This window comes from Cibotium barometz, chromosome 55 (assembly GCF_041138505.1).
Source record: "Cibotium barometz isolate CiBa-2024 chromosome 55, ASM4113850v1, whole genome shotgun sequence".
Classification (NCBI taxonomy): Eukaryota; Viridiplantae; Streptophyta; class Polypodiopsida; order Cyatheales; family Cibotiaceae; genus Cibotium; species Cibotium barometz.
In genome coordinates, this window is record NC_141100.1 from 40,719,408 (window position 1) to 40,745,753 (window position 26,346).

The 26,346-nt window shown below is 42.6% G+C and overlaps 2 protein-coding genes across 6 annotated transcripts in view; both read left to right on the forward strand.

The window, feature by feature from the left end:
- Window positions 1-26,346, forward strand: part of LOC147607737 (uncharacterized) — a 139,682-nt gene that overhangs the window by 95,383 nt on the left and 17,953 nt on the right. For all 5 annotated transcript variants that reach the window (XM_086790368.1, XM_086790367.1, XM_086790364.1 and 2 more), the window contains one exon: window positions 25,622-25,841. In XM_086790368.1, coding sequence (XP_086646494.1) covers window positions 25,622-25,841 — 220 coding nt within the window. The remainder of the gene's footprint in view (window positions 1-25,621; window positions 25,842-26,346) is intronic.
- On the forward strand, window positions 13,044-14,508 carry LOC147607738 (uncharacterized). The gene has a single exon (XM_086790436.1). It carries the CDS (start codon window positions 13,072-13,074, stop codon window positions 14,506-14,508), a length of 1,437 nt encoding a protein of 478 aa, XP_086646562.1. The 5' UTR covers window positions 13,044-13,071.

Here is a 26,346-nt window from a genome sequence, read left to right on the forward strand (position 1 = left end):
CATTCGGCACTTTGCATGGATTGCTTCTCCTTTGCATGATTTGACAAAGAAGAAGGCCGTGTTCAAATGGACTAATGTAGAGAGAGATGCATTCCTCACATTGAAAGATGCAACTACTCATGGTCCAGTGTTGATCGTTCCGGATTTACAAAAGCCTTTTTGTGTGGAATGTGATGCATCTGGAAATTGCATAGGGGCTGTCCTTAATCAAGAGGGACATGCCGTGGCTTATGAGAGTCGTAGATTGCATGATGCAGAGCTATCTCTTGGCATTTATGAGAAAGAGCTCTTGGCTATAATTCATGCACTTACTATCTGGAAACATTACCTTCTTGGGGCTGATTTCACTGTGAAGACAGATCACCAGAGTTTGAGGTATTTTCTTACTCAAACTAAGTTGTCAGAGAAGCATATGAGGATGGCCAATTTCCTCTCTATGTTTCATTTTCAGATCTTGCACACCCCAGGAAAGAAGAATGTAGTGGCCGATGCATTGTCACGAAAGCCGTATGTAGCAGCTATCTCGGTTGCCTCTCATGGAGACTTGTCTACCATGCGTGATTTGTATATTACGGATGCTGATTTTGCCACTATTTGGGCTGATTTGATGGCTGGTCATGCACATGCCTCATATGTGATCAAAGAGGGTTATCTCATGAAAGATAATTGCCTATGTGTGGTGTCTGACATGAGGCAAAAGGTTTTGGATGAGTGCCATGCTCCTCCATATGCTGGTCATAGAGGCATAATGCCTACTACGCACATGATTGAGCGGTATTTCTTTTGACCAGGTATGCGGAAGGACATAGAGGCACATGTACGTGCATGTATCACCTGTCAAAAGGTCAAATTTGATAGGCAAAAGGCACCAGGTTTGCTTCAGCCATTGCCTATTCCCACGCAGCCATGGGAAAGTATTACAATGGATTTCATTATGGACTTGCCACGTACCCAACAGGGTAATGATGCAATTTGGACAATTGTGGACAGGTTTAGCAAGCAAGCTCATTTCTTGCCGGTCAAAAAGACCATCAAAGCTGAGCATATGGTTAAAATATATCTTGCACAAGTGTTCAAACATCATGGAATGCCGAAGTCCATTGTGGGGGATAGAGACCCCAGGACTACAAGTCTCTTTTGGCGGGCCTTATTTGATAATATGGGCACCAAATTGGACTTCTCATCAGCTTATCACCCTCAAACGGATGGGCAAAGTGAGGCTACAAATTCAGCCGTGTTGGATCTCTTGAAATGTTATGTGGCAGATCAGAAGTCTTCTTTGGAGAAGTACTTACCGCTTGTGGAATTTGCATACAACAACACGGTGCATGCATCTACGGGAAAGGCCCCGTTTGAGATTGTTTATGGTAAGGTGGTTTTGCCACCCATCCTTCGCACAAAGGATGAGATATTTGCAGTTGATGAGTATGTAAGAGACTTGGATATTGCTTTTGCTCAGGTGCGGACAGCCATTGCAAGGTCACAAGACAAGCATAAAAAGGTTGCCGACAAGCATAGAAGGCAATTGAATGTTAAAGAGAATGATTGGGTATTGTTGAAATTTGAGAAAGCAAGACTTGCAGAGAGGCCTGGCAAAGAGGGTGCATATCCTAAGCTTGCAACCAGGTACTATGGACCTTTTCGAGTGATCGAGAAGATCAATGAAGTGGCTTTCAGATTGGCATTACCTAGTCATTGGCACATACACAATGCTTTTCATGTGAGTCTCCTTCGCAAGTATGTAGGGCCGGAGCCTAGTGAAATGGTCATTGAGGATCCACGAGAAGTGGATGAGCTTGAGGAGATCTTGCAGCCAGAGCAGATTGTGTATCACAAGGAACGCAAGCTTGCTGCAGGCAAAGTTGTGAGGCGTTACCTTGTGAAGTTTAAGAACTATCTTCCCATTGATGCTAAATGGATAGATGAAGAGTTCTTCAAAGATTGCCTGCATGTGCTTCAGACATATTTGGATGCATTTCAGTTGCGGACAACTGTTTAGAAGCGGGGGGGAATGTCACCATTTGGCCACCCAAATGGTTCACTCTTGCTTTCACACTATGTACATATTGGATTGGTGTCCATGGCTTATGGAATATGCCTATGCAGGTGATTGACACGTGTCATGCTGTATAGTTGGATATGATATTCCGCTGGGACTTGATGTTATCATGCCCGGAATATCTGGAGGACTTGGCTTTCCGTTGGGACTTGTGCCCTTGTGTACATGCCTGGAAACGCCTGGAGGACTTGGCTTTCCGTTGGGACTTGTGCCTTTGTGTACATGCCCGGAAACGCCTGGAGGATTGGCTTTCCACTGGGTCTGGTATTGCGTATACTTGCCTGGAAACGCCTGGTCTTATATGGTTTCATGAACGGAAATTGCTCATGCCAATGCTGCATTGCATAGCATCTTTATGTGCTTGCCTGCAAATGAAATTGCATGCTGTTTTCATGCCTGCATGACCTATGTGTAGTTCCGGGCTAGGGGACGCCCGCCCGTGAACCGTGCGTGTGAAACTGTCTGCTGACATGGTTGTGTGGCATGTGAACAGGTGGTAAGTATTACCCAATCTAGGCTCAAATAGTCCTTAGGACTTAGCCAATATTTAAAAGTGAGTGCGTTTCCATTTCATTAAAGTTTGGGCGCCCAAAAGTCACTTATAAATTATGACCGCTTCCAAGTTCACACTCACTGAAGTCCCGAGGCAGACAAGACTCAATGTCCAGGACCTGATCCTCCCCTTTTACTCATAAATGGGCATCTCCCCACGTCCCTTCACCTGATTGGACCCCAATTCACTTACTTATTAAGAGAAATTCGTGTTTTCTCTTCATGAGGATTTTTGGAGGCTGAAAACTCTGTTTTTCCACCATTTCTCTCCATTTTCCAAGCTCTCCATAGCCATACCCAACTTGCTAGGGTGTTTTCCAAGCTTCCAAGAGTGTTTCCAAGTGCTAATCACTCTCCTACTCACTCCCAATGACTGAAATTCAGCAAAACAGCTCTCATTTTTGCTGTAATTTCTGGTCTTTTTGCTGAAAACCCTAATTTCAGCCTTCCTTTCTCAAGTTGAACCATAGGGGAAGCTTTCCCAGGGTTCCCTTCATCCTCTTGAAGACTTTTGTCGCGAAGGATTGCGGCAAATCGAAGATATCAACACTTCTAAAGCTTCCAACGCGAAGGCTTCCGCTTGCAACAACTTCTATGAAGACTGGTAAGGTAATTGGACAATGTATTGTCATTACTTACTCAGTAGAAGGGCAGGACTCCTTGTTTAGCCGCCCTGTGTAGTATTTCTCTTGTCCTATGTGCTCTTGAAGATGTTGCTACCTTGCTTGGTAGAACATAGAGCCAATGGTAGAGAATATGGGCACTGAAGTCGGGCCGGGCATCAAGGCAGCTCCTTGGTGATCTACATCGACATACCATTGTTTTCTAAATGCTGAATTTCATATGCATTGGCATGGAGGATTTGGCAATGGATGCCCGTGAAACTATGTATTGAATTTCTCCAATAGTAATACAATTTACTCAAGGGAGGGGTCGGCCGTTCCGGCTCATTGTGTGCCTCTTGTCAATTCAGCAATTTACTTCTTGTATTTGAGCAAGTGTCCTTCAAATCTTAGTGTATTTAAGTGTATTGATTAGCATTGTGTTCAACCAAGTTACATTGGTATCAGAGCATACGGTTCTCTTTCACTTCTATTGTGAGAGACGATCACCGTGAACACTAGCTATCTCTACACTTAGAACATTATGGACAGCCATACAATGAATGTTGGAGATGCTAATACAAGAGACAGGGACAATGAAATGCATGCCTCCAATGCTTTACAGGATGAGCAAACTCATGTGGTGCACAATAGGGAACATGAATATGTGGGACAGCCGTCTCGTGGCAAAGAGAAGATGCAAGAAGAAGAGTCGATAGTCTTGAGGGCTGAACTTACTCGTATGCAGGCTCTTCTCCAAGCACAACAAGAAGAATTGAATCTCTATCGCCGCGAGGATCCATTGGTACATGACAGTTTGAAGACCAAGAAAGCTGAATCTTATATGGATCATGCAATGGCAATGATTGCTCAAGAGTTGCACATGCAACCAAGGGATGCAGCACGTGCATACTTGGCTCGTACCGAGGATGCCTATGCAGAAAAGGCAACCATCCCACATGTCTTGGAATCCCCACAAGTGCCCGAACAAGAAGTTATGTCTAAGAGGATGAATCTCCATGCTATGGGAGAGGAACAATCAGTGACTTCACGCCATGCAGGAATACCTCATGTAGCCCGTGAAGGATACAATGTTTATGGCAGTGGTCAAAATGTATGTCAAATGCCATTGCCGGCTGAAAATGTACATGCACAACACATGCAACATGGGCTGCAATTTTCTATTGGTGCAGGTATTCCGCGTATCTCTCATGCCACTCATGCCTTCAAGTGTGCTCGTGAGGGAGAAGTTATGGCTGAAAATGTATCAATGCATGTTGAGGGGCCAGCCATGCCTCATGCTTACAGGGCACATGTATCTATGCCTTATGCATCACCTTTTGGTCCAAAAATGATGCCAATTACAGGGACTGTCCCAATGGACAAACATGGGGGAAAACATGTTGAGATGCACACACATGCATCAAAGTCTCGTGACTTCAAAGCCGGAGACAAATCTGTGAAGTTTGACACATATCATGGGGAATATGATGCATCAAAGGCACTTGCTTTTATTGCCCAGTTTGATATTGCTTTCAGTGATGAGGATTTCACTCAGAAATCCATGATCCGGCATGTAAGCATGTTCATGAAAGGCAGTGCTGCCCATTGGTGGCTCACGGAGAAGCTCTCACCGAATCCTGTTAGATCATGGAAAGAGTTCAAGGAGAGGTTCTATGCTCAATTCTTGCCTCCCAATGCATTGAATGAGATAACAATGAAGTGGGATTGGGTAAAGCAAAATGAGGGGGAATCGGTAAATGCATATGTACAAAAGTTTTGGAAAGTGCTCTTGGAAGTGTCTCCATTTATGCATGTCACCGAGGCGGAAAGGAAGAGAAGGTTTCAATCGGGATTGCAACCCGTGTACAAAGCGGGATTACAAATGTATCCTGGTCATACCTTACACCAATTAATCGCAGCCGCCACCGCCACCGAGCAATTGGAACTCAAATTGAGTCGATCCAATAAGGCTAAACCCTCATTTCAAGGCAAAGAGAGGGCTGTCCAAAACCTGCAAAATGATGGACAGCCACCTAAAAGGGACCAAAACCAAGCCAAATCAGGTCCAAAAGCTGAAAATAAGTTTGCTAACAAGCGTCCTTATAAGCCGGCAAACTTTGGTCTTAGTGCTGAGAAGAAGGAGCAATATATGCGTCAAGGCAAATGCTTTACTTGTGGCAGCACTGAGCACATGGCAAGAGCATGCCCAAATAAGAAGAACAAAGCTGAAAATGCTAATGTACCGAAACCTAATGTGCATATGGTTCCAGATGTGCAGGGCAACACTTCACATGATAGCAAAGATAGGGTTGTATGCAAAGCTTGGGGACAACTCAAAGATCAGCCCGCTTTGTTCATGTTTGATGATTGTGCATCAGAGAATTTCATATCCACTCAGATGGCAGCTGCTTTGGGTATTGAAGTGGAGGACATGGGTCCTCAAATTGAAGCAGGGGCTGCCTTTGTTGGTAGAGAAGTGCAGGTCATGCCTATTTTTGGCAAGTTGCGCATACACATTCAAGGCTATGTGGATCATGAGGATTTTCTTGTGGCGCCTTTGAATGGCTGTGATGTATTGCTTGGAAAGCCTTGGCATACACGTATTGATCCGTGCAAGGCTTACAAGACTAACAGGATCACCTTCATACATAAAGGCCGAGAACATGTAATTGATGCTGGTGAAGAGGGTGATACCATTCCCCTTGTATCTCATGTACAAATTAAGAAAGTAATGAAAAAGAGTATTTTTGCGTACTGGATTTTTGTACGAGACCCTATTGAGAAAACTAATGTACATGTAAACACTCTTTGTAATGATAGGCTGAAATTTTTGCAAGAGCACAATGATTGTTTTGCTGATGAGTTACCAAATGAGTTACCACCTGTACGACCGGAAGATCATCGCATTGATCTTGTGCCGGGTAGCTCACCACCTAATAGGCCAGCCTATCGTGTAAGTGCATCCCAAAAAGAGGAGATCATGAAGCAAGTGAATGAGCTTCTTGAGAAGGGTTTGGTTCAGCCAAGCTCTTCCCCATATTGTTCACCCGTTCTCTTGGTTCAAAAGAAGGATGGATCCTTTCGTATGTGTGTGGATTATAGAGCTTTGAATAAGCTTACCATCAAGAATCGGTTTTCGATTCCACGCATAGACGACATCCTTGACAAGTTGGATGGATCGGCATGCTTTAGCCGAATTGATCTCAAGAGTGGATATCATCAAGTGCGTGTAGTGCCTGAGGATGTACACAAAACTGCTTTCAGGACATCATTTGGGCTTTATGAGTATCTTGTTATGCCTTTTGGTCTTACAAATGCCCCAGCTACATTCAATAGAATGATGGATCGCATATTCCGTGGGTACAGGAAATTTACAGGTGTCTTCTTTGATGACATACTAGTCTTCTCGAAGACCGAAGAAGAGCATAAAGCTCATTTGGCTATTGTTTTTGAAGAGCTCCATAAGCATAAACTATTCATAAATGCAAAGAAGAGTGAGTTCTTCTTGTCAGAGATACATTATCTTGGGCATATTGTGTCCAAAGATGGAGTGTGGATGGATCCTGCAAAGATTGATGCAATTCGGAATTGGCCCGAATTGAGTTCAGTGCATGAGATCCGCAGTTTTCTTGGATTATGCTCTTACTACCGCAGGTTCATTCGGCACTTTGCATGGATTGCTTCTCCTTTGCATGATTTGACAAAGAAGAAGGCCGTGTTCAAATGGACTAATGTAGAGAGAGATGCATTCCTCACATTGAAAGATGCAACTACTCATGGTCCAGTGTTGATCGTTCCGGATTTACAAAAGCCTTTTTGTGTGGAATGTGATGCATCTGGAAATTGCATAGGGGCTGTCCTTAATCAAGAGGGACATGCCGTGGCTTATGAGAGTCGTAGATTGCATGATGCAGAGCTATCTCTTGGCATTTATGAGAAAGAGCTCTTGGCTATAATTCATGCACTTACTATCTGGAAACATTACCTTCTTGGGGCTGATTTCACTGTGAAGACAGATCACCAGAGTTTGAGGTATTTTCTTACTCAAACTAAGTTGTCAGAGAAGCATATGAGGATGGCCAATTTCCTCTCTATGTTTCATTTTCAGATCTTGCACACCCCAGGAAAGAAGAATGTAGTGGCCGATGCATTGTCACGAAAGCCGTATGTAGCAGCTATCTCGGTTGCCTCTCATGGAGACTTGTCTACCATGCGTGATTTGTATATTACGGATGCTGATTTTGCCACTATTTGGGCTGATTTGATGGCTGGTCATGCACATGCCTCATATGTGATCAAAGAGGGTTATCTCATGAAAGATAATTGCCTATGTGTGGTGTCTGACATGAGGCAAAAGGTTTTGGATGAGTGCCATGCTCCTCCATATGCTGGTCATAGAGGCATAATGCCTACTACGCACATGATTGAGCGGTATTTCTTTTGACCAGGTATGCGGAAGGACATAGAGGCACATGTACGTGCATGTATCACCTGTCAAAAGGTCAAATTTGATAGGCAAAAGGCACCAGGTTTGCTTCAGCCATTGCCTATTCCCACGCAGCCATGGGAAAGTATTACAATGGATTTCATTATGGACTTGCCACGTACCCAACAGGGTAATGATGCAATTTGGACAATTGTGGACAGGTTTAGCAAGCAAGCTCATTTCTTGCCGGTCAAAAAGACCATCAAAGCTGAGCATATGGTTAAAATATATCTTGCACAAGTGTTCAAACATCATGGAATGCCGAAGTCCATTGTGGGGGATAGAGACCCCAGGACTACAAGTCTCTTTTGGCGGGCCTTATTTGATAATATGGGCACCAAATTGGACTTCTCATCAGCTTATCACCCTCAAACGGATGGGCAAAGTGAGGCTACAAATTCAGCCGTGTTGGATCTCTTGAAATGTTATGTGGCAGATCAGAAGTCTTCTTTGGAGAAGTACTTACCGCTTGTGGAATTTGCATACAACAACACGGTGCATGCATCTACGGGAAAGGCCCCGTTTGAGATTGTTTATGGTAAGGTGGTTTTGCCACCCATCCTTCGCACAAAGGATGAGATATTTGCAGTTGATGAGTATGTAAGAGACTTGGATATTGCTTTTGCTCAGGTGCGGACAGCCATTGCAAGGTCACAAGACAAGCATAAAAAGGTTGCCGACAAGCATAGAAGGCAATTGAATGTTAAAGAGAATGATTGGGTATTGTTGAAATTTGAGAAAGCAAGACTTGCAGAGAGGCCTGGCAAAGAGGGTGCATATCCTAAGCTTGCAACCAGGTACTATGGACCTTTTCGAGTGATCGAGAAGATCAATGAAGTGGCTTTCAGATTGGCATTACCTAGTCATTGGCACATACACAATGCTTTTCATGTGAGTCTCCTTCGCAAGTATGTAGGGCCGGAGCCTAGTGAAATGGTCATTGAGGATCCACGAGAAGTGGATGAGCTTGAGGAGATCTTGCAGCCAGAGCAGATTGTGTATCACAAGGAACGCAAGCTTGCTGCAGGCAAAGTTGTGAGGCGTTACCTTGTGAAGTTTAAGAACTATCTTCCCATTGATGCTAAATGGATAGATGAAGAGTTCTTCAAAGATTGCCTGCATGTGCTTCAGACATATTTGGATGCATTTCAGTTGCGGACAACTGTTTAGAAGCGGGGGGGAATGTCACCATTTGGCCACCCAAATGGTTCACTCTTGCTTTCACACTATGTACATATTGGATTGGTGTCCATGGCTTATGGAATATGCCTATGCAGGTGATTGACACGTGTCATGCTGTATAGTTGGATATGATATTCCGCTGGGACTTGATGTTATCATGCCCGGAATATCTGGAGGACTTGGCTTTCCGTTGGGACTTGTGCCCTTGTGTACATGCCTGGAAACGCCTGGAGGACTTGGCTTTCCGTTGGGACTTGTGCCTTTGTGTACATGCCCGGAAACGCCTGGAGGATTGGCTTTCCACTGGGTCTGGTATTGCGTATACTTGCCTGGAAACGCCTGGTCTTATATGGTTTCATGAACGGAAATTGCTCATGCCAATGCTGCATTGCATAGCATCTTTATGTGCTTGCCTGCAAATGAAATTGCATGCTGTTTTCATGCCTGCATGACCTATGTGTAGTTCCGGGCTAGGGGACGCCCGCCCGTGAACCGTGCGTGTGAAACTGTCTGCTGACATGGTTGTGTGGCATGTGAACAGGTGGTAAGTATTACCCAATCTAGGCTCAAATAGTCCTTAGGACTTAGCCAATATTTAAAAGTGAGTGCGTTTCCATTTCATTAAAGTTTGGGCGCCCAAAAGTCACTTATAAATTATGACCGCTTCCAAGTTCACACTCACTGAAGTCCCGAGGCAGACAAGACTCAATGTCCAGGACCTGATCCTCCCCTTTTACTCATAAATGGGCATCTCCCCACGTCCCTTCACCTGATTGGACCCCAATTCACTTACTTATTAAGAGAAATTCGTGTTTTCTCTTCATGAGGATTTTTGGAGGCTGAAAACTCTGTTTTTCCACCATTTCTCTCCATTTTCCAAGCTCTCCATAGCCATACCCAACTTGCTAGGGTGTTTTCCAAGCTTCCAAGAGTGTTTCCAAGTGCTAATCACTCTCCTACTCACTCCCAATGACTGAAATTCAGCAAAACAGCTCTCATTTTTGCTGTAATTTCTGGTCTTTTTGCTGAAAACCCTAATTTCAGCCTTCCTTTCTCAAGTTGAACCATAGGGGAAGCTTTCCCAGGGTTCCCTTCATCCTCTTGAAGACTTTTGTCGCGAAGGATTGCGGCAAATCGAAGATATCAACACTTCTAAAGCTTCCAACGCGAAGGCTTCCGCTTGCAACAACTTCTATGAAGACTGGTAAGGTAATTGGACAATGTATTGTCATTACTTACTCAGTAGAAGGGCAGGACTCCTTGTTTAGCCGCCCTGTGTAGTATTTCTCTTATCCTATGTGCTCTTGAAGATGTTGCTACCTTGCTTGGTAGAACATAGAGCCAATGGTAGAGAATATGGGCACTGAAGTCGGGCCGGGCATCAAGGCAGCTCCTTGGTGATCTACATCGACATACCATTGTTTTCTAAATGCTGAATTTCATATGCATTGGCATGGAGGATTTGGCAATGGATGCCCGTGAAACTATGTATTGAATTTCTCCAATAGTAATACAATTTACTCAAGGGAGGGGTCGGCCGTTCCGGCTCATTGTGTGCCTCTTGTCAATTCAGCAATTTACTTCTTGTATTTGAGCAAGTGTCCTTCAAATCTTAGTGTATTTAAGTGTATTGATTAGCATTGTGTTCAACCAAGTTACAGCCATGGAGTCCTCCTCGGGGTTCTAAACTAGAAGATACCAAAACTTGTCACGGATAAAAAAACGTTGAGAGTGAAAAACGCTTGGACGGTAAGACAAGGGAGGGAATAAGGTGAGATAGCAGGCGTTGGTGGGAGAGTAGCGTGAAGAAGGGAAGGGGGGAGGAGCTGCGTACTAGGGGGATGGACACAGTGAGACGAAGGCGACGGGGCCTGCCCGGGGGGGGTGTGGCGTAGGGGAGGGGGGGTGGGGAGGGGGGGGGCTCCGGCTTCGAACGCTTCGTTCACGTCCCTTTCTTATCTTCTTGATTGGAGAAGGTCTTAGGGAATGTTGTATTGGCAGATTGATTTGGGGGTCTAATCACTCTAACCTGGATTTATGGATCTAAAGGAGGTCTTATATGAAGTATATCTTGGTGGTATAGGATGCTAGGGTATGCTACATATACGATTTTCAGATGCATCCATATTTGACTAAAGGTGAGACGTGTTGATTTTTTAATCAATTATAGGGAAGAGGGAAAAATGAATTGGGGTGGTGAAACTCTTTGTTTCGTCACACTGGTATGGTGAAGCTGTTATGTCATTCCTGTTTTGAGTGGAGTTGGGAAACCTGTTGGGGTACCAGCGGATCTTGAGGTGCACATATATATTCTGTACAGCTAGCAATTTAAATATTCGGGGTCTAGTGATGGATTTGTAAAACCTATATGGGGCAAATCTTGGTGTATGGGACGCTAGGGTCTACTTCATGTGCTGTTTACGGGTTTTTGGTCAGGTAGATGTTTTAACCTCTGATGTGATCAAGAACTCGTGATTGCTGGATGGTAAAACTGATGTTTTACTTTCCTTTGTTCATGAGGTATGAGCTCTATCCCCTAATGTGGCAAATATACAATTATTAGATTTGTTATGCAGGACTGTGGTAGAGTGCTGACTAGTGGGCTTATACTAGTTCAACGTGGTCCGAGTAACATGTGATGTTTGGCATGTGGATTACCTTGACAAAGTGGTTGGGCAGAACTTGAAGTTGCTAGGTACTTTAGGTAGTAAGGATTGATTGGGTTGAGCTCCTACTCATGAAAATTGTCCTAGGTCTGCGAGGGAACAGAGAGAATATATCATATTTTGGTGAAATGGCCCATGCATTCGACACCAGGAGACCATATGATTTGGTCAAATTTGCCTACAGCTAGGTTATGTTTAGTGTGGGTTTTGATAGCCTAGGTTTCTGTGAGTCTTTAGAACTTGAAGCTATAATTATCTCTAGGAACAATTAACCTTGGAAAAGGGAGGATGGTTTGTAGCATAGTTTTTTTCATACGCGTATGTTTCAGGAAACATACGTTTGCAAACGTTGGAAAAAAAAAGCGTATGGTATTCATAACATACTTTGCCCAGCGTATGTAAAAAAATTGACGACTAGGTTTAGGTGGAGAAATATTTGCCGTCGCTTCCGAGTCCCAACTCGTCGCTGCAGCCCGTCGCGCCCGAGTCCCAACTGGTCGCTTGGTGCCACACTGCCAAAACGTGCAGGGCTGACTCCTGAGGGCCCAATGCCCATGCTGCAGCGGCCAACCTGCTATTGTTTTTGTCAAACATGCTGATGTCGTGACAGTGTGATTGCAGCGCCCACGCCGCCCAGCGTTCTTAGTGCTCACTGTTCAGTGCTCTGTGGTTAAACTCAGGAGTCAGGAGTCAACAGTGAGCAAAGTTGCAAACAACACTCTCAGAGCCAGAACTTGTGTGCTTTGTGCACTGCACTGCAGTGAGTCAGACTTCAGTGACAGCTCTGCATTGTGCAGTGACCACTGACACTTGTATTGCAAGACTCAAGTCATGGGGAGAAGAAAGAGATGCGAGTGGGACTATGTGACTGTGGTGAATAAACTCCCACGCGGTATGTGCACGATGAGGTGCAATTATTGTGCACATGAATGGGATGGCAGTCCTTCCCGCATTAGAGCACACATTTTGGGCTTGAAAGGTTATGGTGTTGACAGATGCAAATGTCCTCCTCCCGATGTACGAGAAGCTGTCCAGCGGTTGCATGTTGGAATGGATGCAAATCCACGAGGTGCAAATGTGGACACTGAGGTTGCTGACTTAAATGAGTCTGTTGAGGCTTCAACAGGTGCAAATGATGCAGGTGTGTCTAATGTGGGCTCTTCTTCCAAGAAGAGAAGAGTTAGTGGCACTGGCACTAGCACTGGCACTCTTACCCAAGCTTGGGCTTTGCAGGCAAGAAAGAATGCAGACATGGCTGTACGTAGATTCTTTTATGCAGAGGATATCCCGCATTTCAAAGTGAAATCTATCTATTTCCAGGACATGTGCAGAGCAGTGGGGGAGGTGGGGCCTAGCTATAAGCCCCCGAGTTATCATGCATTGCGGGGAAGGCAGTTGGTTGCAGAAGTACAGTGCATTGATAAGGATCTTTATGGTGTGCGAGAGAAATGGAAGAAGTATGGATGTACAATTACATGCGATGGTTGGTCAGATAATAGGCGAAGACCTATTATCAATGTCATGGCTACTTCCATACATGGCACTGTGTTTTTGAAATCTGTTGACACTAGTGGCCAATATAAATCAGGAGAGTACATTTTTGGTATTTTGAAAGATGTTATTTTGGATGTGGGACCAGAAAATGTGGTTCAAGTATGCATGGATAATGCGGCTAATTGCATTGCTGCTGGCCAAAGAATTGAGCAAGAATGGCCTTCTATTTTCTTCACTAGATGCACATGCCATTGTTTAGACTTGCTCTTTGAAGACATTGGCAAAATAGGCTGGATTGCACCCATTTTGGAGAAAGGCATAAAGATTGTGAGCTTTATCACAAAGAGACCGACTATCCTGGCTCTGTTTAGAAAGTACAGTCAAAAGGAGTTGTTGAAGCCTGCTACCACTAGATTTGCATACATGTATATTGTGTTGGCTAATCTATTGGATGATAGAGTGTACAATGGTTTGCGGAGATTGGTTGTTGGTCCTGAATGGCAAAGACTTAAGGCTACTCGTACAAATGTGGGTCAAGAGATTGCTAACATAATTTTGGGTCCTATGTTTTGGGAGAATGCCAAGTTAATTGTCAAGATTTGTGGTCCTATCTTGAAGATATTGCGATTAGCTGATAGAGAAGGTGCAACAATGGGGCTGATTTACGAGCTTACTGATCGCATGGTGGAGAAGATCGAAGCCCTTGAAAATGTGGAGGAAGCAAGACTTAATGACATTAAGAGTCTGTGCATTGATCGATGGGATATGATGCATTCACCGTTGCATGCCACAGGTTTTGTTTTGCATCCTCTTTGGCGTGGCAAGAACCAAGAGAGTGATGAAGAAGTGAATAATGGATGGATGGAGGTAGTGCTACGGTATGCAAAGTATGATTTGGATATGCAAGGGGTGATCATTGATGAGCTTGATATTTATAAATCAGAGGGTGGCTCTTTTTCCCATGCCATTGCAAAGGATGAAAAGCGCATGCATTATCCTGTGAAATGGTGGGAAACCTTTGGTGCTAGCACCCCCAAATTGCAACAGCTTGCTATTCGAGTTCTTTCCCAAGGGAGTTGTGCATCCCCATGTGAAAGAAATTGGAGTACTTTTTCTCTTATACACACAAAGAGAAGGAATAGGTTGAAGCCCTCACATACAGAAAAGCTAGTATACATTCATACTAACTTAAGACTCGTGTCAAAGATAAAGGAGAGGGGCTATGAGAAGATGGAGGTGACCTTGGCAATGATTAATAAAGAAAAGGATGATGAAAGGCTGATTACTTTTCAAGAGCAACAAGAGGAAGAGGAAGAGATACATGCTAATGATGCCATTGTTGATAGTGGGGATCATGCAGGCACTAGCTCTATTGATGATGATGAGCATGATGACCAGCTTTGTGATTCTTCTCAGGAAGAAGGGCAAGATGATGAAAATGAAGATGCTGAGCTAGAGACTTAACTTTTGACATACTAATAAGTTAATAACTATGGTCCTATGATGATTGATCTATTGCTAGGCTTTTTCATGTACTTATTGGCAGCGAGTCTTGGCCCTTCAACATTCGAGTTTACTTTTCTATAATCTAGATCAATATAACGAGTCCTGAGTCTCTTTTGTGTATTTTTTGTCTTGAGAGTAAGATTTCCACAACATACTTCAAATGTGGAATGGATGTTTTAAAATATCTTTGAATTATGTGCAAAAAAGTTAGTTAATTTTTTAGGTCACGTATGGTTCATACAGTATCGGTGAAACATACTTTTTTCATACTTTCATACCCGTATGCGTATGCGTATGAAAAACGTATGAAAAAACTATGGTTTGTAGTCATTGCGTGGATTTGGATTGACAGCTATTGACTTACACTAGAGGGTTTTTATTGGTGGTATTCCGGTTTGAACACGATCTCAATGTCTTATATCAATGGTGTTCTAGGTTGAACACAGTCCTGATAGGAACATTCTCTAAGGTTACTTATGATGAGAGTGCAGAGATACTTGATAGTTATATGATTCTCGGATAGGGAAGTATTTGCTGATCATCCTCGGTTTGTTTGGCAAATAGGAGGGTAACATTAGGTTTTGGAGGATATGCTTTATGCATACATCTCGAGGTGACCATTTGATTGGGAGAGGTATATCCCTATGGTTGGCTTTGTCTATGTTGTACTAGCATTCGGATACTGTTTATAGTTTGAGTATGCTGATGACGGTCTCCAACCTACATCTCTAGTAACCATGGGACTTAAGGGTATTTGGATTAGTGCAGCTAGAAATTTCTGAGAGGATAGCTAGTCGGTGCATCGGATGCTATCACGAGTGCTCAAGATAGAGCACGGTTATATTCTGAGAGGAGGCGTTCACCAGGGAGTTACCCACTTGAATGTTGGTTTGTTTGAGAGTACCCAAGAGTTCTGAGATGTTACGGTTGGGGAAGGTTGGGAAGTTATCTCCTAGGTGCGGGCTATTATGTTGTAGATAGCAATAGACAGTTGTCTTAGTTATTTCAGGTTTTCCAACTTCCTGAGGAGTTGGGGGATTGACGTGTTCTTCAAGAGCCTGATTAGGTTTTGGTTTTCTTATTTACACGGTGATAATCTCGAGGAGTAGAAGCTTCAATTGAGCTGATTCATGGATACCTAGCTATGTGGTTTCGTTAGACATGTATGAACCTGATTTCAGAGGCAAATGTTTGAGGCGGCTATGCTTCCCTTGCTTTATTTCCTAGAGTGGAACTGCGTTAAGAGGGGAAGTATGTTATGTACTTAATGCTAATCCTCAGGATTAGTGGCCTAGTCCGGTCGAGCTAGGGGAGCCCTCGGATTAGGAAAAGTAATCCGATAGGGTTAGGGTAGTCCTGGGATTAGGGAAAGCAGGTTGATACAGGCGGCTAAAGCTCATGGTTAATAGTACCAAGTATACTGGCTATTTATGACCGGACAACTATTTGTAGCATTGGTAGCCGCTATATAAGTGAAACGAGTTATTATATTTTAGAGAGAGTTATTCACTCTGTGGTCACTGATGGACCAGGATTACTGTCGAGAACATGATTTGTAACATGCAGCAGAAATATTCGTAATTAAGGATCTTGTCACACGAACACACTCAAATATTTTGAACACATGCAACTGAAGGGTGTTTTTGGAAATGCTCTTATGTTTATTTACAGCGAAAGGCCCAAAAAAGGCAATCATTGAAAGAGACGGGTAGCTGGAACCACACAAAAGAAAAATTCTAGCTTTAGCTTTACACTTGTATGCCCAAGAGCACAAAAGTGGGCTAGAAGCTCATAGATACGTCTGCTAAATATGCCTTAACATAGGATGTGTTTAATAAGCTTCCAATTCAAGACCTTCAATTTCGCTCATCTTACACTACTATCTTCCTAGATTTAACTCAAGTGTGCATCGCATCCTACATCTACCCGTCTATTCTAGTTTAATCAATGATTTTCTAGGGAGAATAAGTCATGGTGTTGACCCATTGAGGTGTGTGTGGGTGAGCCGTTTTTGTGTAACGTTCTTCCTTCCTTTGCTTAAAAGCTTGACAAAAGTTCTATTTTATCATGTGTATATTATTAAGAATATATGTGCTGTTAATTTTAATAATTTTAATTGTCAAATACACATGTGGCTAACAAGTCTCACACCACCTTTTGTATCCTGAGTTTCGGGAGTTAGCAATCCACTTTTATGACTTCAAACTTTAAGAGATTGTGAGAGAGAGAAATTGTACACCGTATGGGGCCCCGAATTACCCATTGAAGGGCCCCCTATCCCATTACCGGAATATTATTACTTTGAAGAGAATGACTTTGGACTGACGATAAGCCAAACGCAAGATCTCGGAGGACCAAGAGTTGGACTGAACTGTACACGGCCGTAGAAGCACTAATAATGACCGATCTCGAGCCTATACATTCTTTCCAATGGAATGAGGGAAGGCTACAAATCTGAGGCTGAGGTATGGACTATTTGGGACTGTTCTAAGCTATGTATGAATGCTGAAAATGAATGTATGCATACGTGTTACCTTCACCCAACAAAGGCTGATGCTATGTAATGCCGAAAACTGGTTCAAGACTGAAAACGCAAGGCTGAGGATGCTCTGTTGCTGGCTGGCTGATGGATGTGCTGAAAACGCAAGGCTGATGAAACCCTGATGCTGGCCAGCTGTTGGATCTGCTGCGTTTTGATGATATTCTCCTAGATGACCAAGCGTTAGTGCTCCAGAATGCTGATGGCTTGCAATGAAATATTGACATTGTCCAGGCAAACAAAAACAGTAGACACAAATAAAATAAGCCATGCACACAAATGTATGCATCTAAAGACATTTTGGAAGAAACCCCATCTATTTACATGTACTTGAATTTTACAAAGGCTATGGCATTTGGCTCTCCAAGAGCCATCAAATGTCCATAGCAGTATGTATTGCATTTGGTTCTCCAAGATCCATCAAATGCCTAACATGCTTCTTTGCAGCCAAGATCTCGTAGATACACTTGGCATATACATACATGGGAAGCTTAACCATAAACATAGCATGGCTACATGCAGTGTCCAACAACCATGTCCATGGATAAGAGAGAATTAAGAATATGAATTCCGAGAAATTAGGGAGTAGTTACATTTTCCACGGCTTCTAAAGAGTTGTCCTGAACTGAAAAGTTTCCAAATAGTTGTTGAGGAGATCGGGATATTCTTGAAGATCTTATTCTTGCATCCACCTTGAATCTATAGGTGAACAGTTCTTGAACTTAACTAAATACTTACGTATGACCTTGCCTCCCTTAAGCTTCCGCTCTTGATAGAAGACAATCTTTTCTTGTTGAAGCACCTCCTCTAAAACATCCACTTGTGGTGAATCTTCTGTAAGTGGTTGAGAAGGTGGTGTTCCAATATATGGTTTCAACAAACTGATGTGGAAAGCATTATCTATCTTCCAATGATTGGGCAAAGCCAACTTAAAAGCCACATCATTAATGTTTTGAATAACTTGGAATGGACCATAATACCTGTTGGCAAGTTTGAGAGCCTTGCCTTCTTGTCCTGGCCTCTTGTGAAGACGTGCCTTTTCAAACTTGAGAAGAACCCAGTCCATATGACACCGATGCTGATCGACTGCCTTCTTATGCTTTTCTTGAGAGCGTTGTATGGCTCCCGAAGTTGTGGATAGGTGGTATCCAGGTCTTTAACATACTCATCAGCAGCAAAAATCTCATCCTTAGTGCGAAGGATGGGAAGTATTGCCTTACCATAACTAACCTCAAATGGAGCTTTTCTAGTTGAGGAATGCACTGTGTTGCTGTATGCAAACTCAACTAAGGGTAAATACTTCTTCCATGCTGCCTTTTGATTAGAAACATAGCACTTGAGTAGATTGAGCACCACTGAACTAGCTATCTCACTTTGCCCACCAGTTTGGGAATGATAGGCAGAAGAGAAATTCAGCTTAGGTATGTTGTCAAATAGAGCTCTCCAAAATAAGCTCGTAGTCCTTGGATCTCTGTCATGCACAATGGACTTAGGCATTCCATGATGCTTTAAGACATAAAAAAGAAAGAGTCGAGCCATATGATTCGGCTTGATAGTCTTTTTTACAAGAATAAAATGAGCTTGCTTATTGAAGCGATCAATAATAGTCCAAATAGCATTATTACCATAAGCAGATCGAGGAACGAGGAAGACCTGTGATAAAATCCATTGCTATGCTATCCCAGGGCTTTTGAGGAATAGGCAAAGGTTGAAGTAAACCAGGCAACTTATGCCTGTCTTACTTAACTTTCTGGCATACCACACACTCACGAACATATTGCTCTATATCAGCCTTGAGTAGTGGGCAAAATACCTCTATGCTGTGGGCTTCTTGTGGATGACTACCATGAGGTTATAAATTGCACTTTCTTATAAGGTGAATTTGGGCATGTTCTTGAATTCATCTAGGTATATATTCATCCATAACCTTTTTATGAAGCTGTTTGACGACACAAATAGCTTGATGCTGATGTAAGTAATTTCCTTAATAGAGAAAGGATGGACTGATTTTGCAGCCTGTAAATCAGCCCATATCGCTTTGAAATCTTTATTAGAGTCATACATATGAGGCATAGATGAAAGATCCTCATGATAGGCAGTGGTGATAGCAATCACCTTGGGCCTATGAGATAATGCACCGACCACTGAATTATGCTTTCGAGAAGTGTGTAAAATCTGAAAATGAAACATGGAAAGAAAATTAGCCCACCGCATTTGCTTTTTTGAGAGCTTTCTCTGGGTGAGAAAGTGCCGGAGACTCTGATAATCTCTTTTTACTATAAATTCAGCACCTAAAAGATAGTGTTTCCATATGGTTAAAGCATTAATCATAGCCGTTAATTCTTTCTCATAGATGATACTATGCAACTCTGCATTTTGCAATCTTCGACTTTGAAAAGCCACAGCATGGCCTTCTTGATTTAACACTGTCCCTATGCAATCACCGCTTGCATCACGTTCAACAACAAAAGATTTATGCATATCTAGCACAAAAAGAACTGGCCGTTTACTATTGGCATCTTTTAGCTTCTGAAAAGTTGTCTTTTGTCTAATACTCCAAACAAAGGCAATTTTCTTTTTTGCGAGATCATGCAATGGACTAGCAAAAAGAGCAAAATGCTTAATGAACTTGCAATAATATGAACATAAACCAAGAAAGCTTCTGACTTCATGCACAGAAGTCAAGTTAGGCCAAACAATAGCTTGAATCTTGGCAGGGTTCATGTGTACACCGTCCTTAGAAACAATATAGCCAAGATAGTGAATTTCAGTCAAGAAAAACTCACTCTTTTTGGGAATGATATAAAGCTTATGCTTGCGGAGCTCTTCAAAAACAATAGCCAAATAGTGCTTGCGTTTCTCCTCGGACTTGGAGAAAACTAGCACATAATCAAAGAAAACTCTTGTGAACATTATGTGAGTTCTGAAAATGCGATCCATCATGCGATTGAAAGTGGCAAGAGCATTAATAAGACTAAAATGCATTACTAAATACTCATACAATCCAAATGTAGTCCTAAAAGCTATCTTGAGGAGCTACTCTTATTTGATGATAACCACTTTTCAAATCAATACGGCTGAAAACAGATGCTCCTTGGAGCTTATCCAAGATATCAATTCTCGGTATTGGAAACCAATTCTTGATGGTTATCTTATTCAAGGCCCTGCAATCAATGCACATTCTATATGAACCATTCTTTTTTTAATAATGGGTGAGCAGTAAGGTGATGAGCTTGGTTGTACCAAACCCTTCTCAAGAAGATCATTGACTTGTGTCGTGATATCTTCTTGTTGACTTGCACTCACCGTGTAAGGGGACTAATTTGGAGGTGAGCTCCCAGGGATCAAGTCACTACAACGATCCTCTGGACGCTACGGGGGAAGATACCCAGGCAAGGCATTTGCAAAAAAATCTCCATAATGAAATAAAAAATCTACCTTGGTCTTATCTAGGTGAGACATGTTTTCATCTTTAGACTTATGCGAAGCTTGCCAACCACTGGCGTAACATGTGCATTTAATCCTTTAAAAGCAGACTCTGCATGTATACTCAAACACAACTGCTCAGAATGCAATTTAAGTGCTTCTGCCATCTCAATAGAAATGAAGTTGTTAGTAGAACTAGGATCAAACAAAAACAAAGCATTCTTGTCTTGCAATTTATCCCAAGCCTTCAACAAAGTGCGGCTATTTGGATTAGTTGAGGTATTGCCTTGTACATCTAGTACTGCATTAGAAGAGGATGGGGCTGTGTAGGTGCCTTCATCATTAACAAGTTGAGGACATTCCCTCTTCATGTGGTCTATGTTACCACATTATAAGCATTTACCTTGCTCCCGGTACTTCTTAATTTGTTTAGAATTATGGCAGTTTGATCGTTTCTTACTTTCGGCTTCTTTTTGTCAAACTCCTTCTTCTTTTGCTCTCTTTCTCCACTTTTAGCTTGTTGTCCACCCTTGGACAGCTCTTGATTTGCCCTTTATTTAGCTTAACTCTCGCTTTCTGGGGTGCCCTTTGTATGCAAACTTTCGGCAATAGTTGCCGACTCCATCATGTACTGTAAAGTACTATTAGGATAGAGTTTTAGCCTCATCCTAACAATAGGTTGGATGCTACAACATAACCTCACTGTGATGTGGAGAATTGCTCTTGATGGCTGTTGGAGTTGCCCTTCCCACAACAGAGCAAGGGAACACAACTCAAAAATACTGTCAAAGCTCTCTAAAACAATGTTTTGCTTGCAACACAATTATGTATACCCAAGACTTGTCTCTACTCGCGCTTAAATATGATATGGAGTAGACCGCAAGGGTACAACAGTGCCTCTTCACGGATAGGAGAGTGACAATGTCTTTCCAACACGCTGAGTGCCACCAAAACCGTTGGTACCTCCTTTCGGAGTGTGACAATAAGACGAGGGCTACCATAGAATCACAACGTTCCCTCACGGATAATGACTCCTACATGGTCTTATCCAGCATCATAAAAAGACTTATGCAATGTAAGAGAACCGGAGCTCTTATACCACTATGACAAACAGGCGCGCTGTTATACAGAATTTAACACTTAATCACAAAATTACCATCCTTTGATCACTGCCATGTCCCACATACACATCCATACATCTTGTCAAAAGTACATGGCGATTGATTATACAATTTGCAAATATTGAAAAGAAATGACACAGCACTAGGGACTAGAAGTTGGGCTGGTCCCACCCCCCATCCCCCCCTCGAAGGATTTGTATTGCCTTAAGGGAGTAAGAGTTTCACAAGTACATGAAATGGGTGGCCTAGCCTAGCCATACATCATCGTCTCTTCCAAAACAACCGTGCATGAAAACAATTCACAAATAATATACTTGCCCACAAGTAGCCCAGCTACAAGCTAGCAATATGGTGCCCAACATTATCTCTCTCCAAAATTGCTAGCAATCCTGAACAGAATGGAAGCCCTGCTTTCTGCAAATGTGGGCTAGCTTCAATAAGATCACCCATCCAGTGGCTGAAAAGTCACTAGGTGGTTGAAAAGAAATGACACAACACTAGGGACCAGAAGGTGGGATGGTCCCCCCCCCCCCCCCCCCCCCCCCCCCCCCCCTTTGAAGGATTTGTATTGCCTTAAGGGAGTAAGAGTTTCACAAGTACATGAAACGGGTGGCTAGCCTAGCCATACACCACCGTCTCTTCCAAAACAACCGTGCTTGAAAACAATTCACAAATGCTATACTTGCCCACAAGTAGCCCAGCTACAAGCTAGCAATATGGTACCCAACAACCTCTCTCTCCAAAATTGCCCAGCAATCCTGAACAGAATGGATTCCCTGCTTTCAGCAAATGTGGGTCAACTTCAATAAGATCAACCATCCAGTGGCTGAAAGTCAGCCTGAGGAAAGTGCCCAACACTTCCCAAGGGTTCTCCTGCGTAGAATTAGCAACCGGAACCAACATGATTCTTCCACAGCTTCAGTCTTTGTGAAAAAGTCTTCTTTTGCTATCTTGAATGGAGAACTTCTTTTCTGAAAATCAGAATTCGGCCAGCTTCTTAGTGTTTTTGGAGAGAGAAAACACTAGAATACGGTCCGGAGAATACTCTGCAATATGTGCACTAGGTAGAGAAATGCACAAAGGCTAATTAGTGTGCTGAATTGGGGCTGAAAATCAGTATTTATAGAGATGAAATCAGTCTAGAAGGAGACGCCTAGAAGAAGAAAAGGGATCGAGGAGTTGCTCATGAGAAATTGTGGTAGAGAGTGATTTGTGCATGACTTTTGGATCAACATTAGTGGCTACAGGGAAAAGAGGAACTTGAGTGGATAAAAGTTGTAGAAAGGCTTTCTTTGCATACTTTTCTTTTGAGTTTACTAACTTGCATGACTTCCTTTGGAGAAAAGTGAGCTTGCATGATTTACTTTTGAGAAAAGTGAACTTGCATGCCATATTTTTAGTTGCATGAGAGGATAAAGCATTGCATGTAACCAGAAAAGCTTGCATGTCGCATGCATGGGGGTTTCTGGCTATGCATGTCGCATGCATGGAGGCTTTTGGCTATGCATGGGGTTTTTTGGCCATGTATGTCGCACGCATGGGGGTTTCTTCACATGGAGAAGAAGATCACTAACCATAAATAATTGAACTCCCATGCATGCATGGAAATAGAGAACCCACAGAAGAGTGGGCTGCCTTCAAATATCTACTATTCCTATACAAATCCTATTACAAGTTAACTGAAGACAGGTTATGCAGCATACTAGCCCATGGGTGCAATCTAGGCATCCCCAGATCCATGAGCTTCTCATGCAATGAAATACAGGCATTGTCTAGGCAATCAAAAACAATAGACACAAATAAAATAAGCCATGCACACAAATGTATGCATCCAAACACACATTTTGGAAGAAACCCCATCTATTTACATGTACTTGAATTTTACAAAGGCTATGGCATTTGGCTCTCCAAGAGCCATCAAATGTCCATAGCATTATGTATTGCATTTGGTTCTCCAAGATCCATCAAATGCCTAACATGCTTCTTTGCAGCCAAGATCTCGTAAATACACTTGGCATACACATACATGGGAAGCTTACCATAAACATATCATGGCTACATGTAGTGTCCAACACCCATGCCCATGGATAATAGAGAATTAAGAATATGAATCCCGAGAAATTAAGGAGTAGTTACAATGTGGGCATGATGTATTGTTGGGACAACCATCCTGTGGAAAGAAGAAAGTGATTGATGCATTGAGGGCCGAAATGGAAGATGTAAAAAGGCAACTCCATGCTAAGGATAAGGAGCTGAGATATTTGCATGCAGATCCTCAGGTGAAGCAAGTGTTGGATGGCAAGAAACATGCTCTAATGGTGGATGACACTTTTGAGTCTATGGCTCATGAGATAGGTGTGGAGTTGGCTCTCTCTTTTCTTTTCAGAAATGGTGATGTATTGGAAGGTAAGGAGGGCAAACTTCTTTTCAAGAAGCCACCTCATTTGAACCCCCATCGAGTGGCTTGACATAGGCTGAAATCTGCAATTCATCATGAGGAAGAGGAGGTGTCAGTGACTTCATGTCATGCATCCACCCCGCATGGTGCTCGGGATGGCCGTGAGCTTTATGTATGCCGTGCTACACTTTCTCTGGAGCCTATTCGGGATGACCGTGAGCCTTATGTGCTCCGAGGCACTACTCCTATGGTGCCTACACATGTATCGGAGTCACCAATGGAAGCACCACCTAATCATGCCACCCCAGTTGACAAAGGAAAGAGCAAGCATGAAGAAGAGGTGCATCACCTGAAGAGGGTGAAGGAAGTCAAAGCAGGTGATAAAGCCGTGAAGTTTGAGACATATCATGATGTTTAGATGCCTGAACAGCTATGTACTTAAATTCACAATTTGACATTGCATTTAGTGATGAAGAATTCTCTCCGAAGGTCAAAGATTCGGCATGTGAGTATATATCTTAAAGGGACAACTGCACATCGGTGGTTAACGGAGAAGCTTTCGGCCAATCCCATGAGGCTATTGGCTTGCTGAATTCAAAATGAAGTTTTAGGCTTAATTTCCACTCCATAGTGCCATGCATCGTCCATGCATAAGGATGAGGATAAGAGAAAGTTTGAGTTGAGACTTCAACCAGTGTACCAAGCCGGGCTATAGTTGTATCCAAATCACACTTTGCAGGATCGGCCGCAAAAGATGCAATCTAATAAGGATGGCCATATGTGTAAGGGAAAGGCTGTCCCAAACCTGCAAAAACACGGACAGCCACCGAAACGGGACTCTATTGATGCCAAAAGTGATTCAGAATCTGAAAGCAACCCCGAGAAGATGCGTTGGGTTGGCACTGCAACAAATGGTGCAATACATATGTGAAGGGAAGTGCTTCAAATGTGGTAGCAAAGATCTCATATCTACTCAATCTCATTCATGTGCATTATCCCCGCATTTTTAATAACAGAGATGACGTTCACCTCTTCCTTTCACTAACACCAACGACTCTTGCCATCAAAGAGGTTCACCTAGCCATCTCACTTTTTACTATAAAGAATTTGAATTGCTTTATACGCTGAATTCAGCCTCAAAAGGTGATAGACTACCTATCTATTCTCTCTGTCATATTGCTTTGATCATTTGGCATTTTAGCATTCTTGACTGACTCCACTAAGGGTGATTATGTTTTCAGGAGTTTTGCTTGTTTCTTGGCTGATTTGTTGTTATGTATGCATGCTGTAATTTCGAAACTCGCTGTCATAATCTACTTTTGAATGATCATGAGTTAGTTTCATTCATATTACAAGACACCTTTTAAAACTTGCTGTCATAATTTGCTTGTGAGTGATCATGAGTTTTTAGTTTCATGGATTTGAAATTACAATGAGGTTGATTGTTTGGTTCCCATTGTTATTCGTAGTGTTATTCTGGAGAAAGAGGTTTGGTTTTTCTAGATGCTGGTTTGGCCCATGGGAAGCTGTATGCTGCTAGCACAGTGAGTCTTGAAGCATGAAATGCTTTTTTTGGCTTATCATTAGGGTACAAAAAGAAAGAGATATGGAGCAGATCCCTTATTCATCTCGCATGCGGAGTCAGAGGAGCTCGAGACTGCTGCTTTAGAAAGCAAATACACCCCTGAGGAATACATGATAACTGATGCCAGCCAAACCAGATTTAGCCGACACTCGAAAGAGCTTGAAGCATCCCTTCTAAAAGGCAAACATAAACTAAAAGCAATCGCTCATCTTTCGGGAGGAGGTTTCTCTTTTTCTCTTTGCAACTCTTAAATTTTTTTTAAATCCCCACCACTAATTGCTGGTTTAAGATGTTTGCCTTCTATGACAGATATCTCTTACGTTTTTTTAGAGCATAGAGGAACCTCCTCCTTTTCATCAAGGTTCTCAACAAACTTGAATCCCAATAAGAGAAAATTAATTAGCTCTTTTCAACCACCTCTAAGAAATGTCATTGGCCTTTAAAGTGAGACCACTCTTAAAAATAGTGAGGCACACTTTTGCTTCCCAACCCACAAGCGATGCAATCTTCTTTATCCACACTTAAAAACTACTTCACATATAATTTTAATATCATATTAATCCTGTATTTGTCTCATATATCACAAACATTCTTTCTTCTTCTCTTATATATATATATATTGTCTCCCCCTCTTAGGCTTCAACCTCTTATGAAAGTACTCATTGTTCCCCGCTCATGCACCACTCCTCCAATTTTATTTACTTTTCAGCCACTGGACCATTACAAA